Raw genomic sequence first — 27,789 nt, forward strand, 5'->3', positions numbered from 1 at the left:
AAAAAGGAAGGAAGGGAGAGAAGAAGGAAGAAAGGAAGGAAAGGAGGGAGGGAGGCACGGAGGGAGGGAGGGAGGGAAGGAGGGAGGAGGGAGGAAGGAGGAAGGAAGGAAAGAAGGAAGGAAGGAAGGAAGGAAGGAAGGAAGGAAGGAAGGAAGGAAGGACATCTTCAAAATAAAGCAGAGCCTTTATGAGTGAGAAAATTCAAATGAAAAACTCACTATCTCTGATTTCTCTGTTGCTGTCTAGAAGTTTCACCAAAAATGAATTCCAGCTCAAATACAAATGCAGTCACATCTGCATCTGACACCTTTGTCTCTTCATTGCCTTTGTTTTTAATAATGGCTCTTAATGGTTCAAGAATTTTAGCTTTTTGAGAAACTCACAGTCTAAGGAAAACAGACAAACATTTAATGGCTGTAACAAAACATGAAGTATGGTGCTAGAGCATTTGAGACAGATTTCAGAAATTATGTTAAAAAGGTTTCCATGAGAAAGAATGGGGAAGATGACTGTAGGCAGCAATGGGTGTGTGGCTGAACATACAGAAACAGCCCTGTTAGACTGTCATTTCCAGAAGTAAACAGTAAAGACATTTGGTTATAGAACTTATCAATACACAAGGTATTCACTAATGATTAGGCATTCCCCCTAACCAGCTATTTTAGTTTCAACCAAACAAAATTTGTAGTGCCCCTTTAAGGAAAGTTGCGAAATAGAGATCATGGAGGAATAGGGGAGAGATTGTGGAAGTCAGTCTCCAGGCTCTGGGTCACAGTGTGACAAGGATACGCTATTCCATCTGTATCTCTGGGAGACTCGGGACCACAGCATTTTGCCCACATGGCCAAAAGGCAGAATTTCCCTGGTTGCAGATGATGACAAACCAAATATTTAAACATCAAGCAGACTCTAAGGTCAGAGAAAACAGCTAATGTTTGGGCAAATCAATCACTTGAAACTTCTCATCTGTGAAACAAAAAACTGCCTGTCTCTCGGTCCTTTTGTGCAGATCAGCTTATAGTGTTGCTACATGACCACACATGTTCAGCAGCCAAGCAAGAGGCTTAGTCACCCCTTATGTCCTACATAATCCCTGCACTGCATGGCGGTGTAATTTACACAGTGTGATCACGCAGTCCATGTGCATGCATGGCACAGCTCCTAAGCCCATATGTGCACGTGCGGGGGCATCCATAAAAAGCAGGTCACAGACTCCTCCCCCCTTCTCCTTCTTCCTCTCTCTCCATACACAACCTCCCATAGGCCTAAAGCACATCCCCCTCTGTTCCTTCTCCTAATAAACTCCTACGGTGGGTTTTGTCATACCTCCTGGCTTTTCTCTCGTAGTAAACAGTGCTGCTTAATGAATAACACAGCACCACATAAAACTAACCCTTGTAGGTAAAGAATGTAGGACGGTGTTTGATTTCAGAAAATGATATAGGCCATATATATTCACGTGTCTAATTGAGACACAGATGTTTGCTTGCTCCCTTGATTTAGAGAGACCTTATGATCCCATTTGCCATTTGTTTGCTCTCCAAACCTTTACAGCTAAAAGCTTTGAGTGCACAGAATATGGTGTCAGAATGCCGACCTTTTGAATTCTAAATGAGTAGGACTTTTTAACACAAGTTCCAAATGTGAACATTTCATATTGGCAATTACTTCCAAATAAGCAATTTTTTAGAATGATTCTTCTACTCGGTTCAGAATTATGCAGTGAAACCCCTCCTGAGGGCTCTAAACTTTAACAAATGACTGAAATCTAAGCAAAGGTTTCCTATTCTGTGTTTTTCCAGCCAGTTCCTAATTCCATCCTTAAAGACAACCAGGGAGCCTTTTCAAAAAAAAAAAAAAAGCCTGTCTCAAGTTCTGCTCTGTCCCTCACTAAGTCTTTCCTTTAGATGGAACAAAGTCTCAAGAATGCAGCACGTGTTTCTGAACCGTCCACAGTCCCTACAACTTCCGGAATCCTCCTCATGATCCACTAAGACCAGCCAAGTTAGGGAAGCCAACAATTCTCCACTACCCTCCTCTGCATCCCTCCCAACACGCCCTTCAGTAACCTTAGTTACAGTCATGCCCTCCTCCGTAGCTGCCCAATCATAAAGGTCTGACGTCTGACTTCACAGAAAACAGCTAAAGAAGAGAAAGTGTCAAAATCTTGATTTGGTTCATTTTCTTGGCTGTTTAGTGATTTTTCACTGAAGAAAATGGCCTGTGTGTGCTATGGGAAAAACTGGAGGCGATGGATCCAATCCCTGGTCATACTCATTTATATAATTGGCATCCTTATATTGGTTACCTTGTGTACTTTGAAATTTCACAGAATGAAGGTAAGAGGGTCCAGCACCTCTACCCTTTCTTAGTCTGTTTGGCAGGATCCCTTTGTCAGCCTTTAATGCTTGGGGGGTCAGAAAAACATTTCATCTCTGAACATTAAACAGACCCGTCTGATTTCACTTTGCCGCTACAAGTGGAGGTAGAACCTGGTGGAGAAAAACAGTTAATGTTGCTGCTTAGAATGCTTCGCCGGTACCCATCAGTTCCCAGAAAACTATTCTTGAAATCACATCTGCTGTGCAGATACTGGGCTTGACCAGATCAGATAAACTACCTTGAAAGCTGCGTTCTGGGTTTTATAAGCTTTTAGCCTGCTTCCTGGAACGAAAGGATTCCCGTTAGTTGGACTTTGCTAATTGTTTTTATGTTTGAAGTTCCATCTTTTGTTTCTTTCTTTAATGAGATAAAGTCTCATGTAAACCAGGCTGTTTTGGAACTTGCTTTGTAGCCTAGGATGGTTCTCCAACCTCCACATTCTCCAGGCTTCTGTTTATTCAACACTGAGGATGGAACCCAGGGCTTTGAGCACTTGAGGCAAGCAAGCATTCTACCAACTGAGCTACATTCGCCCCTTGAAGTTACTCCTCAGCCCCTTGAAGTTCCCCCTGAGCCCCTTCAAGTTTCTCCTCAGTCAAAACACAAAGTTTTACAAAAGTTCCTCGTGTATTTGTTTCTTTTTTTTTTTTTTATGTATTTGGTGTTGGTGTATTCGTGGGATGGCCCACTTGTGGAGGTCAGAGCACGGGCCAGTTGGGGGAGTTGTTCTTTCCTTCCATCATGAGTGCTGAGTGAGGACTGAGCTCAAGAGATCAGTGCAGTGTTGGAGGCAAGCCCCTTACCTGAGTCATCTCTCCAGCTGCCTTTTGTTACTTGTTGATGTCACAACATGACGTCATGTTGTGACATTACTAAAGTATTACAAGCTGGATACCTAACATATCCGTAATATATGTATAAAATGAACTTAGAATTATTAATAATAATAACCGGAAAGTACTTTATTATTTTAGAAGAGTTATGACATACCATGTACATGATCCCCCCTTTTGAGTAAGGAAAATATTTTAGTTAAACAATATGTCCAAACGTGTCTGGAGGGTCATTTTGTTCACTAAACTTTTGTTGGCTTTTCTTATTATAGTCCACATAGTTATTTAAGACTCTTATAACATTAAGTATTTCTCATTTGTTAAGTTTTTTGTCATCTAAAATATGTCCACCCAAATTTAGGTATAGCAATCTTAATATAAATATAATTTCCTCACTTAGTATATTCCTTGGAGCACTTAATTCACTTAGTATTCTCTTAGTTGTCAGCATCAAGCGTAGTTTGAAAGTGCCATGAACCTTTAAGACCAATTCTAATCTGCAGTGTAAACTGCTAACACCCCAAGTTGAGTGCCTCAAGTTCTGACAGGGATGTTTAATGGAGGATGTGCGGGTGAGCCTGTCAAAAAATGCACTTGGATATGCAAGTCTGGACCTCAGAACAGTTTCAACTGCAGGTACACGTCTTGTTTAATCTACTCTCTGCCATAATAAAGGGCCGTGGAGACAGCTCAGCAGGTGGAGCAATAACCAGGAAACCCGACCACTTGAGTTCCCTCTCTGTGACCCACCTGACTGGCATCTATGGCAAGATGGGAGGTGGACACGGAATTGCCTGGAAGCTCGCCAGCCAGCTGCCTCCACTCTGCAGCACAGCAGCAGAAACAAGAGACGCCCTGGTTCCTAAGCTGGAAGGAGAGCTGACTCCCCAGAGCTGAACTCTGACCTACACACACACACACACACACACACACACACACACACACACACACACACACGCACACACACACACAGAAGCACATGTGTATACCATGAACTGAGTGCCTTCAACAGGAATTTGTGTTTTCAGTCTTGAAAACTATTTTGGAGTCAGATATCATGGGGACCAGAGGGTTGCTGTCTAGGGAAGGTACTCTCAGGTTGCAGATGGCCATGCCCTTGCTGAATCCTCAGGTGGTTGAACGATCTCATTTTGAGATCGCCAGCCCTATGAGACTATGACCTCATTTCACCTAAGTCACTTCCCATCAGCCTTATCTCCAAATATGGCCGTTTGCAATAGGGGTTAAGTTCCGACCTCTAAAGGGGAGCACACCTAGGTACTAATGGTCAGACTTTAGACAGTGTCCGCAGTTAAAGAATGCTTGAGATCAAGGACACACAGAAGGAGCAGCAAGGGACCTGGCACCAGCATTTCCCAGGAATTCACAAGGAACTTTTTTAAAAAGTAAATCTTTTTTTAATTGCTACTAATTATTTGGGAAATACCAAGCAGTATCAGTAATCTAATGAAAATTTAAGACAAAAATATTGATCTTTATAGTTTTAATATCAGAATCTAAACCAATGTGTTCTTTTGTCTTTCAAGGTTGGAATACATACTAAAGCATGGTTTATTGCTGGTATCTTTATGCTGTTGACGGTACATGTGTCCTTCTGGGGGATTCTGCAACACTTGATGCATTACACACAACCCGAACTTCAAAAACCTATTATGAGGTCAAATCTTAATGTATTTGCTATTACTACTATTGACTGACTTAAATCATAAAGATGATATTAAGTGTTTTTTATGTTTTACTTTCTGTAGGATTCTTTGGATGGTCCCAATATACAGTTTAGATAGTGTAAGTATATTTTATTGTATTTCGTTAAGAATTCTTTGGCTGGAGAGATGGCTCAGTGGTAAGGAGTACTTTTCTCTTCTAGAGGACCCAGGTTCAATTCCCAGCACCCACATGGCAGCTCACAACTATAACTCCAGTCCCAGGGAATCCAATTTCTGATCTCTGTAGGCACCAGGCATTAACATAGCACATATGCATACAAGTAGACAAAATACTCATGCACATAAAATAATAAAGTAAGTAAGTCTTTTTAGAAAAGGAATTCTTTTGTGACACTTTTTTTTCTGGTTTTTTAAACAGGTTTTTTTTTTTTGTGTAGCCCTGGCTGTCCTGGAACTCATACTGTAGACCAGGCTGGCTTCATACTCAGAGACCCACCTACCTCTGTCTCCCCAGTGAGTTCTGGGATTAAAGGCGTGTGCCACCACCGCCTTGCTTCTTTTCTGACACAACTATGCTTACTAAAGAACGCTTAATAAAGTAATGAACACACAATTTTGAATTTTAAAGGAGATTAATAGTGAAATTTTTTTTCTTTTTTTTCTTTTTTTTTTTTTCTTTTTTTTTCTTTTCTTTTCTTTTTTTTTTTTTTTTGAGAGAGAGGATTTCTCTGTGTAGCCCTGGCTATCCTGGAACTCACTCTGTAGACCAGGCTGGCCTCAAACTCAGAGATCCACCTGCCTCTGCTGCCTGATTGCTGGGATCAAAGGTATTCACCACCACAACCCAGCTTTTTCTTTCTTTCTATTTTTACTTATTTATTTATTTTTATATTTTTGAAACAGGGTCTCACTATGTAGTTCTGGCTGTCCTGGAACTCACTATGTAGAGCAGGTTGGTCCTGAACTCACAGAGAGCCCCCTGCCTCTGACTCTGGCCAAGTTCACGTGTTGTTAGTGTTGGTAAGGAAGATAATATAATGAAAAATGCAGATATTTCAAATATTTTTAATGTGCAGCTGTTTTTTGTTCAGTTGATTAAATTTAAGATTAATGGCTCTTAATATTTTAAAGAATGAAATATTGTAATTACCCTCCTCAATACGTAGCCACAAGGGAATACTTTCCCACCCCAGGCATCAAAATGTGCTGATGCTCAGTTCCCTTATATAAAATGGTTAGCATCAGCATATGGACTAGTGTGTCTCCCCTGTCCTTATGGTCATTTCTAGATGGCTTATGACACCTGATAGAATATCAGTGTCATATGCAGGTAAGGGGACCTCTGTGAATTCGAGGCCAGCCTTGTCTGTATAATGAGTTTCAGAATGCAGACCTGGGGTCAGAGGCTGTTACAAATATTTCTGCTCCAGGGTTGGCTGAACCCATAGATGCAGATTCTCATAAGGATGCTGATAGTTTGCTATCATGCTTTTTAGTTATTGTCTTTTATTTGTACACCCCCCCACCCCAAAAAAGAAAATAAAAGGAAAAAACATTTTCCACAGTAGACACAACTAAAGAAAATGGCTTTAGCCAGGTGTGGTGTTGCATCCCTTTAATCCCATCACTCAGGTGGAACTCTTAAGTTGGAGGCCTGCCTGTCTACATAGTGAGCTCCAGAACATCCAGGTTACATAGATCCTATCCCCCATCCAAAAAAAAGAAAACAAAAAAAAAAAAAACAAAAAGAAAAATAATGTCTTCGGTAACATTTTCTGAGTGCGTAATATTTCTTTTTAACATCTGTGCTTTTCCATAGTGGTTGGCCTTGAAATTCCCAAAAATCGCAATATATATTGATACCTGGAGAGACTGTTATGAAGCTTACGTGATCTATAACTTTATGATCTTCTTTAACAACTACTTAACAATACGGTTGCCAAACGTGATATTACACCTGGAATCTAAAGATCAGCAACAGCATCTCTTTCCGTTCTGCTGCTGTCCGCTGTGGGCGATGGGAGAGTAAGTGTGTTTGGTTTTGATGGACCTCTGTGTGGGTCTGAAATATCAGTCAGCTCTCTGCAAGGGGCGGGGACAGTAGGCAGAGCTCTTACCCTACGTAGCACGTAGTACAGTTTGAAAGATAATAAAATACATTATTACAATGTACATGTTGAGAGTTTTTTTTTTAACATTGCTTATCCCAATAGGAAAGTTCATCAATGTATTGAGGGAGAAAACCTTAGAAAATGTTTAATCAGCATCTTTTTTACAGTTGGGAATTGGAGCCTAAACGATTGTGCATGTGGTCACGCAGCTAATTGTCTTGTACTTGTCTCCCTGCTGAGACAAAGTCACTGACAAAAGCAACTTAGGAACACAGTTGAGGGTGCAGTCCCTTATGGTGGGAAAGGCACGTGGCAGGTGCATGATGTCATACTGCATCTGCTGTCAGGAAGCAGAGAGGAAAGCCGGAACTCAGCTCACTGCCTTGTGTTCAGTCCAGGGCCCCAGCCTGTGGATCGCTGCCCACCCTCAGGGTGGTTTGCCTGTCCCAGGAAATCTTTCTGTAAACACATTCACCAGGAAGCTGCATCCTAAATATCAATGCTTTATACACGTGCGTGTGCACAAGCTCACAGTTCATTTGTGCCTCTGTTTTTCTCCTGTGTTAGTTAGAGCCATCACTATCAGTTCTAACAGCAAAGCTCCTGAGATAATCGGTTTTATTTGACTCACAGACTCAGTTCATTTGGTCCTGTTGATTTGCAGTGTATCATGGCAAGAGTGGGAAACAGGAAAAGACCAAGGTCCCAGCACCTTCTTCTGTCCCTTCTGTTCTGTGTTGCACTATAGTGGAGCTGAAGGGAGGCTTTAGGAGATAAAGTTACTAAATAATTTCAAAGTGGTCTTCAGATTTCCGTGTTGCCACCACATTCTTACCCTACTATCATTTAGGAGAACGAAATTGGCAGGATTCAATATAATTAGTGTCATTTGTCAAAGTGATTTTTAATTTGGAGGCTTTGCAATGTTCTGATGCCACTGAATAGTTGAGATGTTATGTTCTCTTTCTTCTGCAGAATGCTGCTCTTTCGATGCAAACTGGGAGTGCTGCAGTACACTGTGATCAGACCAATTACCACTCTTACAGCACTGTAAGTATGGCCTTCCCTTAGCTTTTTTTTTTTTTAATCTTCATGATACAAGGCTGGGAATATAGCTCAGTTGATAAGAGTATTTGCCTTGTATGCACAAAGCCCTTTAATTCCCAGCACAACAGAAACCAAGTGTAGTGATTCATGGCAAATAATCCTTGCACTTGAAGGTAGAGGTAGGAGAATCGAGAGTTTAAGGCCAGACTGGGCCCTGTCTTAAAAAACAATCTATGTTCTTCAATGGAAAAAACAAGTAAAAGAACAATGTTGATTAATAGTGTAAATACAAGGGTTGGGGATTTAGCTCAGTGGTAGAGTGCTTTCCTAGCAAGCACAAGGTCCTGGGTTCGGTCCTCCGCTCCAGCCGGGGGTGGGAGGGGGAGATAAATATGAAAATGTAGTCATAAATTTTAGCCAGACGGTAGTGGCACACACCTTTAATCTCATCACTCAGAAGGCAGAGGCAGGCAGATCTCTGTGAGTTCGAGCCCAGCCTGGGCTACATAGTGAGTTCCAGGAAAGGCACAAAGCTACACAGAGAAACCCTGTCTTGAAAAAAAATAGTGTAAATACATATATAAAAGCTGGATTCCATTTCAATGAACAATGCAAAGGATCACCATGAGATTCACATTCTTTTGAGAGCAGACTGAACAGCACATCAGAAAAACCAAAACTCCTTTAGTTGGGTTAAACTAAATAACCACAGATTTATTTTCTACCTTGTTAGGAGTTTATTAGGAACACTGTCTTTAACTGGTGCCACCTTTAATCCCAGCACTGAGGAGGCAGAGAGAAGCAGATCTCTGTGAGTTTGAGGCCAGCCTGGTCTACATAGAGAGACGGAGTCTCAAAATAAACACACACAAAAACGATTTGATGTCAAAATATGAAACATAATCAGACTCCCTGGGAAACTGTTCCCTAAAAAATCCAAAATGTCAATTTATGATTTATCTATTAGTTCTTAATGTTCTGCAGCTCACAAAATAAAAGAAAGCCGTATTTTTATTTATTTATTTATTTATTTTTGGTTTTTCGAGACAGGGTTTCTCTGTGTAGCTTTGCGCCTTTCCTGGGACTCACTTGGTAGCCCAGGCTGGCCTCGAACTCACAGAGATCCGCCTGGCTCTGCCTCCCGAGTGCTGGGATTAAAGGCATGCGCCACCACCGCCCGGCAAAAGCTGTATTTTTTAAAAAAACAGTTCAACTCTTTACTAGCCTTTGAGCTAGAATTATTTATAAAACTTCGCTTTATTTCCTTGCTGCTTAGAAATTGGGTAAGCATATAACTTAATACTTATGGTAAAATTTATATGCAGGGTGGGAGTGTCTGTAACTAGAGTTTTCCTGCTTTGCCCACAGTCAGGACAAATCTTTGTCACCCGCCAGTCCCACAGCCGCTCAGACCCAACCAAGTAAACACAGAGACTTATATTGCTTACAAACTATATGGCCATGGCAGGCTTCTTGCTAACTGTTCTTATAGCTTAAATTGATCCATTCCCATAAATCTATACCTTGCCACGTGGCTGGTGGCTTGCCGGTGTCTTCACATGCTGCTGGTCATGGCGACGGCTGGCAGTGTCTCTCTGCCTCAGCCTTCCGCTTCCCAGAATTCTCCTCTCTCCTTGTCCCACCTACTTCCTGCCTGGCCACTGGACAATCAGTGTTTTATTTATTGACCAAACAGAGCAATTTGACATACAGACCATCCCACAGCAAGTGTCTGGGTCTTCAGATACTTACCTGCAATTTACAGAAAAAGGTGACCTATAGTTAATGATTATCAGTCAAGTTTTCCAAAATTAGGCCTTGTTTTTTGAAGTTAATGATTATTCTCTAGCTTAATGGTTCTCAGTTTATAATTTCTTTAAGTTAAAAGGAATAATCATATCATACATATCTAGAAAAATGTTTCTCTGTCAGTGACCAAAGTCTAGTAATTTTCCATAGGTTTACTGAAGTAAACGGACCCTAAATTTTAAGTGTTGCTACCACTACACCTTAAGAACGTGTTCAGGGCTGGAGAGCACTCAGTGGAGCACTCAGTGTTAACAGCACTTGGTACTCGTGCAGAGGTTTAGTGAAATCTAGTTCCAGAGTATCCAGTGCCCTCTTCTGGTCACTAAGGGCATTGCATGCACATTGTGCACAGGTATACATGCAGGTAAAATATTCATATACATTAAATAAGTCTCTAAAGGGTACATATAAAGATATGGTTTTGCGTGGTTAGTCATAAAGTTGATTTTTGCCATTTTTAAGGGTATTCGAGCTTGTTGGTGTCTATGGCGAAGGGAACTTAAGTTTCTCCAATGCTTGGACTTACTTGGTTGTAATCAATTATTTGTCACAACTGGTAAGTAAATCATCATTCTTCTTAATTGTACTAAATTTGTTTCTGTTGCTAAATATTATCAGGCATGATTTCTTGAGAAAAAATACCTTTTAATTTGTACATGGAACTTGAAACAGCTTTAATGTATACCTTTACACAATGTAGAAGTACAGTAATATGTTCATGAATGGTTTGGTGACTTACATGCAGAGCTGTTTGCTCTTGTGACCCCACAGCCTTGTGGGGATAAGCATGGTGTGCCCTCTAAATAAACAAACCATAATGCAATCAATCTATTTAGTGAAAGTGAAAAGTCTAATTGGCATGAGAAGATAGAGTTTAAATAAAAATGGAAGAGTTTGCCAGGCAGCGGTGGTGCATGCCTTTAGTACCAGCACTCAGGAGGCAGAGGTAAGCAGATCTCTGTGATTTGAGGCCAGCCTGGTCTACTGAGTGAGTTCCAGGACAGCCAGGGCAACACAGAGAAACCCTGTCTCAAAAAAACAACCAACCGGGTTGGGGATTTAGCTTAGTGGTAGAGCGCTTGCCTAGCAAGCGCAAGTACCTGGGTTTGGTCCTCAGCTCCAGAAAGAAAAAAACAAACAAACAAAAAGCAAGAATTCAAATCTCTGATCTATATTTAGAATTAAAGGAAAATAAAAACTGATTTTTAAAAAAAATATGAGTGCTGTTCTAGGAACTGAAAGACTCTCTTAAGCTGATGTGTATTTCATCTAAAGTCTTTGGATAGTGCTTTTTACAGTATAGTAAACACTTCTAACACATAAATTACTAGAAAGTTATGATGGAGCAGAGCATGGCATTGCATGCCTTTAATCCTAGAATTTGGGAAGCAGAGGCAGGCAGATCTCTGAGTTTGAGGCCAGCCTGATCTACAAAGTGAGTTCCAGGACAGCCAGGGCTACACAGAGAAATCCTAGGCTACACAAACAAATCTTGTCTCAAAGCACCAAAAAAAAAGGAGGGAGGGAGGGAGGGAGGGAGGGAGGGAGGGAGGGAGGGAGGAAGGAAGGAAGGAAGGAAGGAAGGAAGGAAGGAAGTTTATAATGGAAATAAATGGGGTCTGTCTCCAGAGCTTTCTCTCATGTTCATCTCTATGTCCAGCAGTCTTTTTTCTGGGAATGTACTCCAAAAAAAATGATAGAAGTGTTTTAGCCTTCTGGGATGTAATGCCCATTATAAGAAAGGACTGGAAACACTCTAAACCCGGTGGGCACAGTTTGGTCTTCCCATTGGCATTTAGACAGATACTAAAAGTAAACCTTATGAAACATACACAAAAGTAAGCTACTTTCAGTTGAAAAAGATATTGGGGAACAAAATTTCATTTTAGTTCATGACAGATGTTAGAAAATTGGGTTATGACTGTGGAATACGCCTGGAGTGTTTGCCTATCACACAGCCCTGGGTCAGATCCCAGCATGAGGGTCACAGTTCCTATGTACAGAGAAACGGCTCAGTGCTAAGAGTCTGTTTGTTTTTAGTGGTACTAGAGCTAGAACCCAGGGCCCGGGAGTGTGTGACGAGCACCCTGGGTGGCCCTGCTCCAGTGCAAGGTCTGAACTCGGTTCTTCCTTTACTGCTCTCATATCCTGAAGTATTTTAAATGAGCATAAAGTATCTCCTGGTTTTAATGGGGAAAGTAAGCTTCCAGAAATGCTTCTTGCTGTTGAAATGCTGGTTGGTTATTATAATTAACTCTAAAGACGTGGGCACTTATTTTAAGAAGTAAGGCCAGCTAGACTTACACACTGCTCTCAAGGAAATGGTTTGTGTGATGCAGATTTCATGATCAGAGTTATATTGAAACTGTGCTTATTTAATGTGTTGCCTTATAAACTGTGTGTGTGTAAATGTTACACAAGAGACTAGCTAATAATAATAATCAAGTTTTTATAAAAGTGGTGGTAATTTGTTGTAGATGTTACCAACCGTCTTATTAAATAAACACAGAACCAATGTAAAAGAGAAAACCAAGAGGTCAGAGCTCAGAGCTAAAATCTTACCCTTCCTCCTGCAGTGCTCCTAGCTTCCCGAAAGAGAGCTACTTCCTGTGTGTATGTCATTAAACAGTCTTTCAGTTCTGCCTTCTCATTGGTTGTAAACCCAAACACATGACTGCCTTGTCACTGCCTGTAAGTACAGCCCTCCAGGTCTTAAAGGCGTATGTCTCCAATACTGGCTGTATCCCTGAACACACAGAGATCTATGGGATTAAAGGCATGCGCCACCACCGCCACACTATTTCTATGGCTCTAATAGCTCTGACCCCCGGGCAACTTTATTTATTAACATACAATTAAAATCACATTTCAGTACAAATAAAATACCATCATATTTCCCCTTTTCTATTTTAATAAAAAGAAAACAAGCAAAAGGTTATAACTAACATAAGAAAACTATATACAAAAGTACAATAACCATATACAATATATACAAGTAATAAATACCTAAACAATGTCTAGTCCATTTGTATTTGACAAATCAGAGAAAATAATTCCATTATCTATCCTATTTTGGTAAGTCCAAAATGTATCTAATTCACTTTCTATCCTAATTAATCTTCAACTATAACTAACTAATCTTCAACTATAACTAACTAATCTTCAACTCCCTCAGAGATCCAAGAAGGAAATAATATTAACTAACAAAAATAAAAACAGAAAGTGCATGGAAACAACTTCCAAAAAATTTGTGAGTTGAAAGAAACAGCCAACTGCCTGGACAGTCACCTGAGGTTTCTCCACAGTGTTGGGGCATCATCTTCAGCCTATAGGCTTAGCATATCTGACAGACTCACTTGTGAAATAGGATGTACACAAGGTCAACAGTTCAACCTCACATTGAGTGAGAGCAGTCCATGTACCAGAAACACCTGAATTCCACTAGTGTCATGTCATGATTCAGGATTTTAAATTCTGGAAATTGTTGACAGTTTTTGAATTCAGATGTCCATTCTTCTTGGCTGTGTATATATGGCTTCATGTCAGCATCCCCTTCTTCTCCACATCCCTCTATTAAATGCCAGTCTACTATTGAGAGGCGTGACCTTAGTTACTCTTCAAGAATAACTGTTTCAGCTGCTGTTCCATTGCACAACAGAAGCTATCGTCCCACTGCCTGTTAAACTGCCTTTGAAGAAAAGGACACTGTACCTTTTCCGGATAGCGAAGGCCACTTCAGGGATGGGGCCATATTGTCCTGGCCTCAGAAGATGCCTTTTGATAAAGCCATAACCACACTTGTTTCGTGTTCTGTCTGTCCATTTTGTCCTGTTGATTTGAGTATACTTTGTTGTCCAGTGGCTAACTTTTGCCACAATGAAAGTTGACTCTATATGCAGTTTCTTCAATGCCCATATTTTCTCTGAAGTAGATTGGTACTGCCAGGAGCCGACATGTCTCAAAAAAGAAAATTTCTAAGTTATTAAAACATTTTAAATGCCATATTCTGTAGTTCTCTGAAGGGTTTGAAGATGACCTGTCTAAAACATCTCTGCTCAATTTTTAAAACATATCTAATATGACTACAAGTTCTATTGTAATGTCTAACTACTAACTTTCATTTCTTTATATCCTAATACTTGATAATAATAACATTCAAGGATCAGAAAATTGCATTACATTGTTAAATGACTGGTATAAATACAATTAGAAATATACATATATCATTTTCTAACAATATCAATTTCAAATTTGTATATAATATAAAACAATACAATCCAATGTAAGTATTTAAAACTAGTAATTGTCTTTTCTTTCTTTCTTTCTTTCTTTCTTTCTTTCTTTCTTTCTTTCTTTCTTTCTTTCTTTCTTTCTCTCTTTCTTTCTTTTTTTCTTTCTCTTTTTTTTAAACAAGAACCTTAAATCTAATCTCCTTTGCTTAGCCTTTTTCCCTTTTTTTTTGGTTTGTTTTTTTTATTTACTTTTTTATTTATTTTTTTAATTTTATTTTACAATAGTATTCAGTTCTACATAATAGCCACAGATTCCCTTGTTCTCCCCCTTCCTGCCCCCTCCCCTTCCCCGCAGCCCACCCCCCATTCCCATCTCCTCCAGATCAAGGTCTCCCCCGAGGACTGGGATTGACCTGATAGACTCAGTCCAGGCAGGTCCAGTCCCCTCCTCCCAGATTGAGCCAAGCGTCCCTGCATAAGTCCCAGGTTTCAAACAGCTAACTCATGCAACGAGCCCGGGACCTGGTACCACTGCCTAGATGCCTCCCAAACAGATCAAGCCAATCAACTGATTCACCTATTCAGAAGGCCTGATCCAGTTGGGGGCCCCTCAGCCTTTGGTTCATAGTTCATGTGTTTCCGTTCGTTTGGTTACTTGTCCCTGTGCTTTATCCAACCTTGGTTTCAACAATTCTCGCTCATATAAACCCTCCTCTTTCTCGATAGTTAGACTCCTGGCGCTCCACCCAGGGCCTAGCTGTGGATGTCTGCATCCAGATTCCTCAGTCCTTGGATGGGGTTTCTGGCCCAACGATTAGGGTGTTTGGCCATCCCATCACCAGAGTAGGTCAGTCCCAGCTGTCTCTCGACCATTGCCAGCAGTCTTTTGTGGGGGTATCTTTGTGGATTTCTGAGGGCCTCTTTAGCTCTTTGTTTCTTCCTTTTCTCATGTGGTCTTCATTTACCATGGTCTCCTATTCCTTGTTCTCCCGCTCTGTTCTTGATCCAGCTAGGATCTCCCGCTCTCTTTCCCTCGACCCTCACCGTTCATTGCTCCCACTCATGTCCAGGCTGTTCATGTAGATCTCATCCATTTCTCCGTGTCTTTCTCGGGGTCCTGTTTTCCAGGTAGCCTTCAGTCATCCTTTTTCCTCATCTAGCATCCTCCTATGAGTGAGAAAACAACTCTGAGATGCCACCTTACACTTGTCAGAATGGCTAAGATCAAAAGCACTGAAGACACTTTATGCTATAGAGGATGTGGAACTAGGGGAACTCTCCTCCACTGCTGGTGGGAATGCAAGCTTGTACAACCACTTTGGAAATCAATATGGCGCTTTCTTAGAAAATTGGGAATCAATCTCCCCCAAGATCCAGCTATACCACTCTTGGGCATATACCCAAGAAATGCTCAATCACACGACAAGAGCACTTGCTCAGCTATGTTCACATCAGCATTGTTTGTAATAGACAAAACCTGGAAACAACCTAGATGCCCTTCAACTGAAGAATGGATAAATAAATTGTGGCACATATACACAATGGAATACTACTCAGCAGAGAAAAAAAATAACATCATGAGGTTTGCAGGCAAATGGATGGATCTAGAAAAAATCATCCTGAGTGAGGTAACCCAGACTCAGGAAGCTTAGCCTTTTTCCTAACCCTTGACAACAACTTGTAACCAACCCCCCAAACAATGAAAATTATCCCAGACTCAAAACCCATTAAAAAGACCAAAAAAACACCTGCCCCACACCACCTCTTTGGGAATGTGGGCGTCGTATTCTTAAAATTGCTTCCTGCTGGGTATGGGCGAAGTTATCTTTATCCTAAAAGAAAATTTTAGGTTAGTTGTCAAATTCTAGGAAAGATAACTATATTCTTCATTATCCAGTCTGTGTATAATGCCGAAGTTCAGGGTTTATCTCAAGTCCTTATTCAAGTAGTCTTTGAGACTGGATCATCTCAGCTAGTCATCTCAAAATTGCTCTGAGCACCTTGTAGTTCAGAGCTGATCTGTGGATGATGTTTGTCAGCTTAATGATATTATTATTGTCCACATGGAATTGTTGTTGTTGTGGGGCCCCATCCTCTTCCTGGAGACTTCAGTTGATGTTAGGCCTGGCCGTGATTTCCTGCAGAAAACTGATAAGAGATTCGAACACAAAGACATGTATAAGCAGCTAATTGAAGCCTTTTTTCTAGAATTAGTTACTACTCTATATGACCACTCATATCTTAACAAAGTTTAAAATGTGTGTGTGTGTATCTTGTAAATTTTTATATAAAATTCATACTTTAAGAAAAGTTTAAAGAATAAGAATAGAATCAAAGAATTGAGATTAGTAATAGAATAGTCCTTTAATTAATTTGGCATTTGTCCTGTCCCATAGCAGAAGATGGCTCTTTTATTCTGGCATGATACAGGGGGTTTGCATTTTCCTTTTAACAACATGCTTGAGTTTAAAGAAGGAGAGAGCCATTTTCCAACTGCAAAGTCAGCTTTAAATTTTAATTGAACTGGGACTATTAGAAGACCAATAGTGTTAAATCTTCAGAGAAAAGCAGAAACAAACATTTAGGAAGACATAAAATTTTTTAGGTAATATATACCCATACGCCGTTTCACTCTGTTTCCTGGGATAGATGATTTGTCCCTTTTCTTCAGTTGTCTCATTTGTCCTGTGTTCTTCAGATTCCTTAACCCTCATTTTCCTAAAAGACAAAAACAAAAAACCTTTCCCAAGACTAATTTTGGGGATGTTCCTTTTGGCAAGTTATTATCTGATTAAATGAAAAGGCATGTGTTATTGATACATGTTAGTTTAAATTGGATGTTCATGCTGGTTGATGAACTATCACCTCCTCTAATTAAGAGGTTTCTCTTATTCAAATCGATCCCTTATCAATTTTGATGGTACCCACAGCTTATCTTCTCCTGTAGAAACAAAAGCAAAACCTCATCCCCAACGTAACACTTACCCTGGTTTCCATTCTGAGGTCAGCACATCCTTAAAGTATATAGGCTGATTTAATTCTGTAGTTTTTTCTATTATCCAATGTCTCTCTGCAGCTGTTGTTCCTTTCTCATTGGCATTAAGAAAATTCAAAGTTAATAGAGCATTATGCAGTCTATTTCTGGGGGGTTTTGTTACCCCTTTCTGTTTATTTAGCATATCCTTTAGAGTTCTGTTTGATTTTTCTATAACTGCTTGACCTGTAGGATTATGTGGTATGCCTGTAATATGCTTTATATTATAATAAGCAAAAAACTGTTTCATTTTAACAGAGACATATGATGGAGCATTGTCAGTTTTAATTTGTGCAGGTATACCCATGATGGCCATAACTTCTAGCAAATAAGTGATTACAGAATCAGCTTTTTCAGAACTCAAAGCAGTTACCCATTGAAATCCTGAATAAGTATCCATGGTATGGTGTACATATTTCAATTTTCCAAATTCTGCAAAGTGAAACATGCCCATCTGCCAGATTTCATTCCTCTGAGTACACTTTGGGTTACATCCTGCTGGTAATGGCATTTGATTGTAGAAGAAACAAGTAGGACATTTCTTTACTATTTCTTTGGCTTGTTGCTAGGTTATGGAAAATCCTTTTTTAAACCTTTACTATTGACATGATGTTTTTTATGAAATTCTGAGGCCTCCAGCACATTTCCTATCAATAATTTATCAATCTCATCATTGCCTTGTGCTAAAGGGCCTGGCAGACCAGTACGGGATCGAATGTGAGTTATATATAAAGGATGACTCCTTTTCCTGATTGTATCTTGTAATTGAATAAATAGTGAAGTTAATTCTGAAGCATCAGGGATAAATTCTGCAGTCTCAATATGTAATACCACTCTTTCAGCATACTGAGAGTCAGTAACTATGTTGAGAGGTTCTGAAAAATCCATTAATACCAACAGAATAGCATACAATTCTGATTTTTGAACTGAATTATAAGTACTTTGAACCACTTTACTTAAATTTTCTGATTTGTAACCTGCCTTTCCTTGTTTGTTAGTATCTGTATAAAATGTACGAACTCCAGGTATGGGTTTTTGCCATACAATTCGAGGCAAGATCCAATCAGCTCTCTTTATAAGATTAATTCTATCGCTTTTGGATATTTGCTGTTAATTTCTCCCAAAAAATTACTGCAAGCTCTTTGCCAAGGTTCACTTTCTATCCATAATTTTTCAATGTCCTCCTTAGTTAAAGGTACAACCATTTCTTCTGGATCTATTCCTGCTAATTGACGAAGTCTCAATTTTCCTTTCCAAATCAAATCAGATTTTTCCACATAAGTTTTTAATTTTTATTTGGTTTATTTGGTAAAAATACCCATTCCAATATAATATCCTCCCTCTGCATTAATATTCCAGTAGGAGAACGCCTACAAGGTAAAATAACCAAAATGCAATCCAGCTTTGAATCAATATGATACCACATGCCCTTCATGTACTTTCTTTTCTACCAAGGCCAATTCTTTCTCAGCTTCAGGTGATAATTCTCTTGGACTATTTAAGTCCTGGTCACTTTGTCTAAGGTTTTGAACAAATTAGTCAGTTCATCATTTTTTACCCCAAAAATTGTTCATAGATGAGAAATATCTCCAAATAATCTTTGAAAGTCATTAAGAATCTGTAGTCTATCTCTCCTAATTTGCACCTTTTGGGGTCTAATTTTTTGTAGCTCTATTTTATACCCTAAATAATTAATAGAATCTCCTCTTTGTATCTTTTCAGGAGCAATTTGTAATCCCCAGCAAGACAAATTTTTCTTTACTCCTTCAAACATTCTAAATTATCTGCATTTGAGTCAGCTAGTAAAATATCATCCATATAATGATAAATTATAGATTTAGGAAATTTTTTACGTACCACTTCTAATGACTGTTGTACAATATATTGGCACAGAGTTGGGCTATTCAACATTCCCTGTGGGAGGACCCTCCATTGAAATCTTTTAACCGGTTGAGAATTATTATAAGTAGGCACTGTAAAAGCAAATCTTTCTCTGTCTTTTTCTTGTAAGGGTATTGAAAAGGAACAGTCTTTTAAATCAATAACTATGAGAGGTCATCCTTTTGGTAACAGAGTAGGCAAAGGCATCCCAGATTGTAGAGAGCCCATTGGCTGAATTACTTTGTTAATTGCTCTAAGGTCTGTTACGATTCTCCATTTACCAGATTTCTTTTTAATAACAAATACAGGAGAATTCCAAGGGCTGGTTGATTCTTCAATATGCTGAGCATTTAACTGTTCTTCTACCAGCTCTTCTAAAGTCTGGAGTTTCTCAGTTGTTAAGGGCCATTGCTGAACCCATACAGGCTTGTCTGTTAACCATTTTAAAAGTAGAGCTTTTGGTGTCTTTGGAAGATCATCAGTTGTTGTGCCCTGTTGTGGTTGTATTGTGTTCCCCAAAATATTGTGTACTCTAATAAATTTATCTGGGGTCAGAGAACAGACAGCCACTAGATACAAAGGCTAGAAAATGGTGGCACTCACACCTTTAATCCTAGCATTCCAGAGATAGAAATCCCTCTGGATCTCTGTGAGTTCAAGGCCACATTGGAAATAGCCAAGCTTGGTGACACACGCCTTTAATCCCAGAAAGCCAGCCTCTAATCCCAGGGAGTGGTGGTAGAAAGCAGAAAGACATATAAGGCGTGAGGACCAGAAACTAGAAGATTTTGGCTGGTTGAGATTTTGGCTGGTTAAGCATTCAGGCTTTTGAGCAGTAATTCAGCTGAGACCCATTCCGGATGAGGACTCACAGGCTTCCAGTCTGAGGAATCAAGACCAGCTGAGGAATTGGCAAGGTGAGATAGCTGTGGCTTGTTTTGTCTCTCTGATCTACCAGCATGGACCCCAATAACTGGCCTCGGGTTTGATTTTATTAATAAGTACTTTTAAGATTCCTGCTACACCCTGTTTTTGTATAATATGGATGGCTGGTGACCACTCATTAGAATAATGCCTTCTAATATTTCTCTCAGAAACATGTGCTAGTTTATGATTTGTTTCTGAGATTGGAGGGATGTTAATCTGAGTATTGTTGCAACGAGTCTCGACCCCACAGGTTCATAGCTATGTTAGCCACATATGGTTTTAATTTTCCTCTCTGTCCTTCTGGACCTATACATTCGAGCCATCTTGCACTCTGTTTCACCTGAGATAATGTCCCAATTCCTAACAGTTGAACGTTTACCTCCTGAAGAGGCCAAGTTGGATGCCAAAATTCTGGTGCAATTATGGTAACGTCCGCACCTGTGTCTACCAGACCAGACAACAAAACACCATTTATTTTTATTGTTAATTTTGGTCTTTGTTCATTAATAGAAGTTTGCCAAAAAATTTTCTTTATGTTTTCTCCTGAATTTTCTATTCTCTCTGTTTCATCATCCTGACCAGCATGATTTATTCTAATAGGCATTTGGTTATTTAATTGCTCTGAGTAGGGGTTTCCTTTATGGCTGCAGGAAAGGTTTGAACTGGATTTGCTATGGGGGCCTGCATGAGGCCCCTCTGGGAGTTTCCTGAAGACTGAGACAAAGGATTACCCTGTCTGTCCTTTGTTGATCTACATTTGTTGGTCCAGTGTTTTCCTTTACCACACCTTCTGCATACTCCAGAAGGAAGGGGCATTCTGTTGCCATTGTTCCTTGAAGAAACATTGTTTCTAGGAATGACCTGTTTACAGTCCCTTTCCAAATGTCCTTGCTTCCCACACCCAAAACATCTAACACTCCTCAAACCTTTTGAAATTGCTTCTCCTACCCACATATCATCCTGCTCATGAGCCTCAACATTAACCATGTCTATAATTTAGTCTTCCAAAGGTGCAGATCTTGCCTTTAATGGCCTGATTATTCTTTTGTATGCTGCATTCACATTCTCAAAGGCCAAAGATTCAATTATTATCTTACTAGCTTCTGAATCCGGGACCATTCTCTTTACTGTTGAAGCCAGTCTTTGTAAAAAAAAAAAAAAGTCTGTGAAAGATTCTTTTGGGCCTTGCCTAACCTTTGTAAATGACTCAGTTTTTTTTCCTGGTTCTCAACTCTGTCCCATGCATTCAAGGCTGCCATTCGACATAAAATTAGGGTTTGGACATCATATAAACATTGTGTTTGTACTGAAGCATATTGGCCTTCTCCAATAAGCTGATCCTGGCAGACTTGTATACTTGTATGCCTTTATCCCTCCATTGTTTTTCTATGTTTTTAGCCTCATCCTTGAACCAAGTTAGCCACTGAAGCCTTTGGGAGGGTTCCAGAACAGCTTATGCCAGCTTCCGCCAGTCCTGTGGTACAATCCTATTATATGTTGACCAAGAGTTTAACATTTGCTTTACATATGGGGAATGCATGCCATAAGACACTATTGCCGCCGGGCGGTGGTGGCGCACGCCTTTAATCCCAGCACTCGGGAGGCAGAGCCAGGCGAATCTCTGTGAGTTCCAGGCCAGCCTGGGCTACCAAGTGAGCTCCAGGAAAGGCGCAAAGCTATGCAGAGAAACCTTGTCTCAAAAAACCAAAAAAAAAAAAAAAAAAAAAAAGACACTATTGCCTCCTTAAACCTTCGTAAATTGAACATTTCAATTGGAGCCCAAATATTTTGTGTAATCATTTGATTAGGCAACTGCTGTACCGTTACAGGATAAATTAAGGGTGACTATGTGAAAATAGGCTTTCTTTCTGTAACCTTATGATCCAAACTTGAAACAACTTCACTGTTAATTTCTTCTGTCTGAATTTTTACAGGTTTAACAAGTTTTTCTAAAGCTGTCATCCCGGCACTTAAATTGACTATCTTTTTAAATAGTAAAATGAGGCTGGGCGGTGGTGGCGCATGCCTTTAATCCCAGCACTCGGGAGGCAGAGGCAGGCGGATCTCTGTGAGTTCGAGGCCAACCTTGGCTACCAAGTGAGTTCCAGGAAAGGCGCAAAGCTACACAGAGAAACCCTGTCTTGAAAAAACCAAAAAAAAAATGCTAATAAGCTGCATAATTCCAACAATACTAATCTTCTCATATAGTTCTTCCATTGTCAGACTGCCTAAAATTCCAAACAAAACCCAATTTTCTTCCAATGTGCACATTGAACCCATTTTTAATGTGGAAAAAATTTCTCTTTTAAATAGTTTTATTTAAAATATCTGATATGTTGTGACTTACCAAATCTGCATGAAACAGTAAAAATCTGAGGGAATTTCAAAACAGCCACCTAGTGTCCAAGGTGTGAAGAGAGAGAGAGAGAGAGAGACAGAGACAGAGAGAGACAGAGAGAGAAAGAGAAAGAGAGAGAGAGAGAGAGAGAGAGAGAGAGAGAGAGAGAGAGAGAGAGAGAGAACACAAGAAAACGTAGCCGGCTAAAGCTTAAATCCAGCCACGTGTTCCCTCTTGAGCCGAGTCAAGGCTTGGCTCTGGCTTCCTTAAGCTCCCACCACATGTGTTGGCTTTACAGGTAGGGGCCCTGTTCGGCAGGGCAGGCTGAGTTGTTTGTAGCACTGGCTTTAAGCAAGTAGCTCCAGCTACAGTACCTGCTCGTAGCTACGGTCAGTTGGGCCTAAGCCAAGCTAGGCCTGAGCTAGGGAGCCGGACCCACCCAGGTGGGAAACTGGTCCTGCTGCCAAGCCAAGTGGTTTTTAATGAATTTTTGCCACGTGGGCGCCAACTGTAGATGAACAGTCTTATTAAATGAGAAACACAGAGCCAAATGCAGAGTTAATAGCCCTAGAGGTCAGAGCAATACTAAGAGCTAAAAACCTTACCCTTCACTGCCACTGTTGTCCTTCCTCTCAGCAAGAGGCCTACTTCCTGTCTGTCTGTCCTTTTATTGACTATCTGTTCTGCCTTCTCATTGGTTATAAACCCAACCACATGATCTCCTTGTCACTGCCTGTCTGTACAGACCTCCAAGTCTTCTATAGTTGGTATTGAGATTAAATGTGTGTGTCTCCATGCTGGCTGTATCCTTAAACACACAGAGATCCGCCTGGCTCTGCCTCCCAAGTACTGGGATTAAAGGCATGCACCACCACTGGCCAGCTTCTGCTATGGCTTGCTATTAGCTCTTACCGCCAGGCAACTTTATTTATTAACAAACAAATAAAATCACATTTCAGTACAAATAAAATATCACCATAACATATGGCTTTAATTTTCCTCTCTGTCCTTCTGGACCTATACATTCGAGCCATCTTGCACTCTGTTTCACTTGAGGTAATGTTCTAATTCCTAACAGTTGAACGTTTACCTCCTGAAGAGGCCAAGTTGGATGCCAAAATTCTGGTGCAATTATGGCCACATCAGCACCTGTGTCTACCTGAGCAGAGATCAAAACACCATTTATTATTATTGTAAATTTTAGTCTTTGTTCATTTATACAAGTTTGCCAAAAATTTTTCTTCATGGTTTCTCACGAATTTTCTGTTCTCTCTGTCTCAGCTGTTCCATCACCCTGAGCAGCCTGGTTTATTCCAATAAGCATTTGGTTATTTAATTGCTCTGAGTAGGGTTTCCTCTATGACTGCAGGAAAGGTCTGAACTGGATTTGCTGTGCCGGACTGCCTGAGGCTCTTCTGGGATTTTCCCAACTGAGGCAAAGGATTTCCTTGTCTGTCCCTTGTTGATATACATTCGTTGGTTCAATGTTTACCCTGAGTTGGCGATTCAGCCGCAAGGAGCTGTAGCTACAGTCGAGTGCAGCTGGACCGGAAGCTCTGGCCAGGCTGAGGCCAAGTCGACCTGGGCTCGGGCTAGGGAGCCGCCCACCTGGGCTAGGGAGCCGGCCACCCTTGCAGGGAAACCAGACCTGCTGCCAAGCCAAGCAGTTTTTAATGGATTCTTGTCATGTTGGGTGCCAAATGTAGATGTAACCAACCATCTTATTAAATAAGAAACACAGTTCGAGGCCAGCCTGGTCTGCCAAGTGAGTTCCAGGAAAGGCGCAAAGCTATACAAGAGAAACCCTGTCTTGGAAAACCAAAGAAAGAAAGAAAGAAAGAAAGAAACACAGAACCAATGTAAAAGAGAAAGCCAAGAGGTCAGAGATCAGAGCTAAAACCTTACCTTCCTCCTGCGGTGGTCCTACCTCTCCAAAAGAGAGCTACTTTCTGTGTGTTTGTCTTTAGATCGTCTTTCTGTTCTGCCTTCTCATTGGTTGTAAACCAAACACATGACTGCCTCGTCACTGCCTGTAAGTACAGCCCTCCAGGTCTTTTTTTTTTTTTTTTTTTTTTTGGTTTTGGTTTTTCGAGACAGGGTTTCTCTGTGTAGCTTTGCGCCTCTCCTGGGACTCACTTGGTAGTCCAGGCTGGCCTCAAACTCACAGAGATCCACCTGGCTCTGCCTCCTGAGTGCTGGGTTAAAGGCGTGCGCCACCACCGCCCAGCTCAGCCCTCCAGGTCTTAAAGGCGTGTGTCTCCAATGCTGGCTGTATCCCTGAACACACAGAGACTTACTTAGCTCTGCCTACCAAGTGCTGGGATTAAAGGCATGCGCCACCACCACCACCACGCTCTTGCTATGGCTCTAATAGCTCTGACCCCCGGGCAACTTTATTTATTAACATGCAATTAAAATCACATTTCAGTACAAATAAAATACCACCATAATTTGTGTTGCCTTTTTCTTTGACTGAAGGAAACCTTCCATTCATGTCATTTGTTTATTGCTTTGAGTTCCAGTATGTGAACACTTAGAAACATATTCAGGAAAAATGTTACATACCTCTCTTGAGAAATCTCACATATATGCATCTTCAGCAACATATTAAAAGCACTAAAACATCGGCTGATTAGCCCTAAACTCCACCGGGAACATTACTGTAGACTCTGGTTTCAGCTTTAAGGAAAGGTTCTGTCACTGTCTTCCTGCTGCAGAATGTTGAATGTTGCTTTTGTTTCTAGTTCGCCATGTACTGCCTCCTGCTGTTTTACGAAGTACTAAAGGAAGAGCTCAGCCCTATACAACCTGTTGGCAAATTTCTTTGTGTCAAACTCGTAGTCTTTGCCTCATTCTTGTAAGTATTGCTTGCTCTTAAATATTCTCATTTTATAAATGCCAATAAAACTGTTGGTTAAGGGAGTTTTTTAAATAATGTGAATACAATGCCAGGCTCAGTGGTGCCTGTCTGTAATCCCAGCTCTTGGGAGACTGAGGCAGGACTACCACTCAAGGCCAGCCTGAACTAGGAAGATGCCTTTGGGGATGGAGAAGAGGCTCAGCAGTTCAAAGAGTGTGCCACGTATCCAGAGGACCACAGTTTGGTCCCCAGCACCCATGTGCCAGGTTTACAGATGTGCACCACCATGCCAGCCTTCCCTGGCTTCTGTGACTCTAACTCAGGTCCTCACACTTGTGCAGCAAGTGCTTTACACACCGAGTGCCCTCCCGAGCCCCTAATTGCATAGACAGTTGGCATTTCATGATCTAGATTTCACATTTACCTTTTCTTGACATACAGGCAAGCAGGCCTTATAGCACTGTTGGTAAAGGTTGGTGTTATTTCTGAAAAGCATACGTGGGAATGGCAGAGCACAGAAGCTGTGGCCACAGGCCTGCAGGTAAGTAGTGCTGTCAGTGAATCAAGGGGTTTTACTGTTTAAGCTGTTTGACACAGTGTTGACCCAAATGTACAAACAGTAAGCAAGGCTGATAGCTTTCTCCGTGGTGATGAGCTGAGGAGCGGGAGCCCTAGAGAAATGGCCCATAGGTACTGATTGGTAGTGGTTTTATTCCTGGTCCACTTTTATCTGCACATTTCCTTTGTTTTGAATAGCAGTAGTGACATGATTTCCCATTTTTATATTTCCATGGAGATAATTCAAATGCTTTTCCATTTAGTATAGTATAGACTTTGTACTGTAATCATGTACTCTGACAGCATTGTATAGACAGGAAAATACCCCCCAAAATCATCTAAGCTACTGAAAAGAGAGAAGAGCCAGTTGTGTGGCTCACATCTGTAACCCCAAACAGTACAGTAGGCTGACGTTGGAGGACTGTCTTGACCTCAGAGTCAGTGTGTGCTATCTAATAAGTTCTTGGGCAGCCTGGGCTACAGAGTAGTGAGATCTTGTCTCAAAAACTCAAACCACAACTACAACAAAATCTACTTTAAAAAGAGTGAGAATAAGGAAATGAAAATCGGTGGAATGTAGCCTGACTTTGTGTGAGCCCATGGAACCACACACCTCCACACAGCTCCCCCATGCCCTTCTCTTCTCCTGGGCTACTATGTAGGAAGACCCCAGAACTGAATGTTTTGTGGCAAATTTTAAATACAAATATAGAACTCTGAACAAAACTAATCTAAAACGATCCTATGGGCAGTAAATGTCGTAGAGAGTTAGTACTGGACTCTGTGAAGGTGGCCGCTTGCTCTTTCCCCAGGGGAGCTGTATACAACGCCAGAAAGAAGTTCGAATTCAATACAGACCATCTCTGTTCCAGCACGTGGGCACCCACTCATCATTTCCGGGACCTCAAGGTAAAATTCTGAAATGGAATTTCAGTAACATAGCCTCGATGAACTTAGAAACCTTAAGAAAAGAAGAAGTGAGGATTGTGATAATATGCCTGTCATTGAAAGTTTATGCATTTATATTGCTATAATTAACAAGGCAATTCCACATAGTTTATCTGGTAATTAAAAGAGGTTTATTTCAGGGGTAACTTACAACCAATAAGAGGTCGATTACAGGATCCAGGAGAGATGAGGTGCCGTCCAGTGTAGTTCTCTGGGGAACCCTGACTTGGTCTGTAAATCTCAGGTCCTAAAGGGTCTCCTTTTGGCCACACCCCAGGGGCAGGTCACAGGCAGGGTGGCAGTTACCTGCAGCCACACTGGGGGCAGTGTTTCAAGGTCAAATCTATTTATCTTCCAAGAACCCAAGTCATTTACCATGGTAAAAAGAATTTGGTCTGCATAAATTTATTCTTATTAGCTGTGCAATCCAAATAAGACTTAAAAAGTGTTTTGAAAAAGAAAAACACTGCATCTGTCACTATTTTGGTCTAAAATAAAAATTGTTAGCAAGAATATTTCAGAAATGGAAAGCCCTTATAAATATAATCAGTATGTTTATTTAAATAACTATTGACCAAATGAAAAAAATCAGCATTATGTCATGTTCAGTCACTCTCAAATTTCACATCAGTTTTGGAAAGAGTGTTACTGTCGCTGAGAAGAGTACCTGAGACAACCAACTTAACACAAGGGTAAGGTTTGTCTTGGCTCACAGTTCAAGTAGGGTCAACCCAGGCTTGCTCAGCCCTTTTGCTTTGGGTCCGTGGTACAAACACGTCATAAGGCAAACACAGGGCAGAGAAACTGAGCACAGAAAGAAGGGCCTGGGTCACAAGTACACACCTCCAGGAGCCAAAATCTTCCCCTTGGTTTCCATCTCTTAAAGCTTTTACCGCTCTCCAGCTACCAGAGCCTGCTGACCAAAACTCCACACGTGTGCTTTTGGGCTGTTTACCCAAACCATAGTGGCATCTAGATGGTTAAGAGGAAACAGTCCAGGTTCCAAATGGCACGGGTTTGTTGTGGTGGTGCAGAGTGGATCAGCAGTTAAGAGTAAGAACTGCTCTCCCAGGGGAGCCCCACACGCTACTTCCTCCATCTCTAAAACCAAGAGTTTAAATCATCCAGAAGACGTCATCT

General features: G+C 40.8%; 1 protein-coding gene across 1 annotated transcript in view; it reads left to right on the forward strand.

The window, feature by feature from the left end:
* The first annotated feature begins 2,137 nt into the window (after positions 1–2,137).
* The window catches only part of LOC143273119 (transmembrane protein 184C-like), a 29,004-nt gene continuing 3,352 nt past the window's right edge, over positions 2,138–27,789 (forward strand). The window contains exons 1-9 of the mRNA XM_076571491.1: positions 2,138–2,340; positions 4,764–4,894; positions 4,986–5,022; positions 6,724–6,929; positions 7,991–8,065; positions 10,334–10,427; positions 25,028–25,140; positions 25,585–25,684; positions 26,514–26,610. Coding sequence (XP_076427606.1) covers positions 2,218–2,340; positions 4,764–4,894; positions 4,986–5,022; positions 6,724–6,929; positions 7,991–8,065; positions 10,334–10,427; positions 25,028–25,140; positions 25,585–25,684; positions 26,514–26,610 — 976 coding nt within the window. The 5' untranslated portion in view covers positions 2,138–2,217. The remainder of the gene's footprint in view (positions 2,341–4,763; positions 4,895–4,985; positions 5,023–6,723; positions 6,930–7,990; positions 8,066–10,333; positions 10,428–25,027; positions 25,141–25,584; positions 25,685–26,513; positions 26,611–27,789) is intronic.

Source organism: Peromyscus maniculatus, chromosome 5, assembly GCF_049852395.1.
Source record: "Peromyscus maniculatus bairdii isolate BWxNUB_F1_BW_parent chromosome 5, HU_Pman_BW_mat_3.1, whole genome shotgun sequence".
NCBI lineage: Eukaryota > Metazoa > Chordata > Mammalia > Rodentia > Cricetidae > Peromyscus > Peromyscus maniculatus.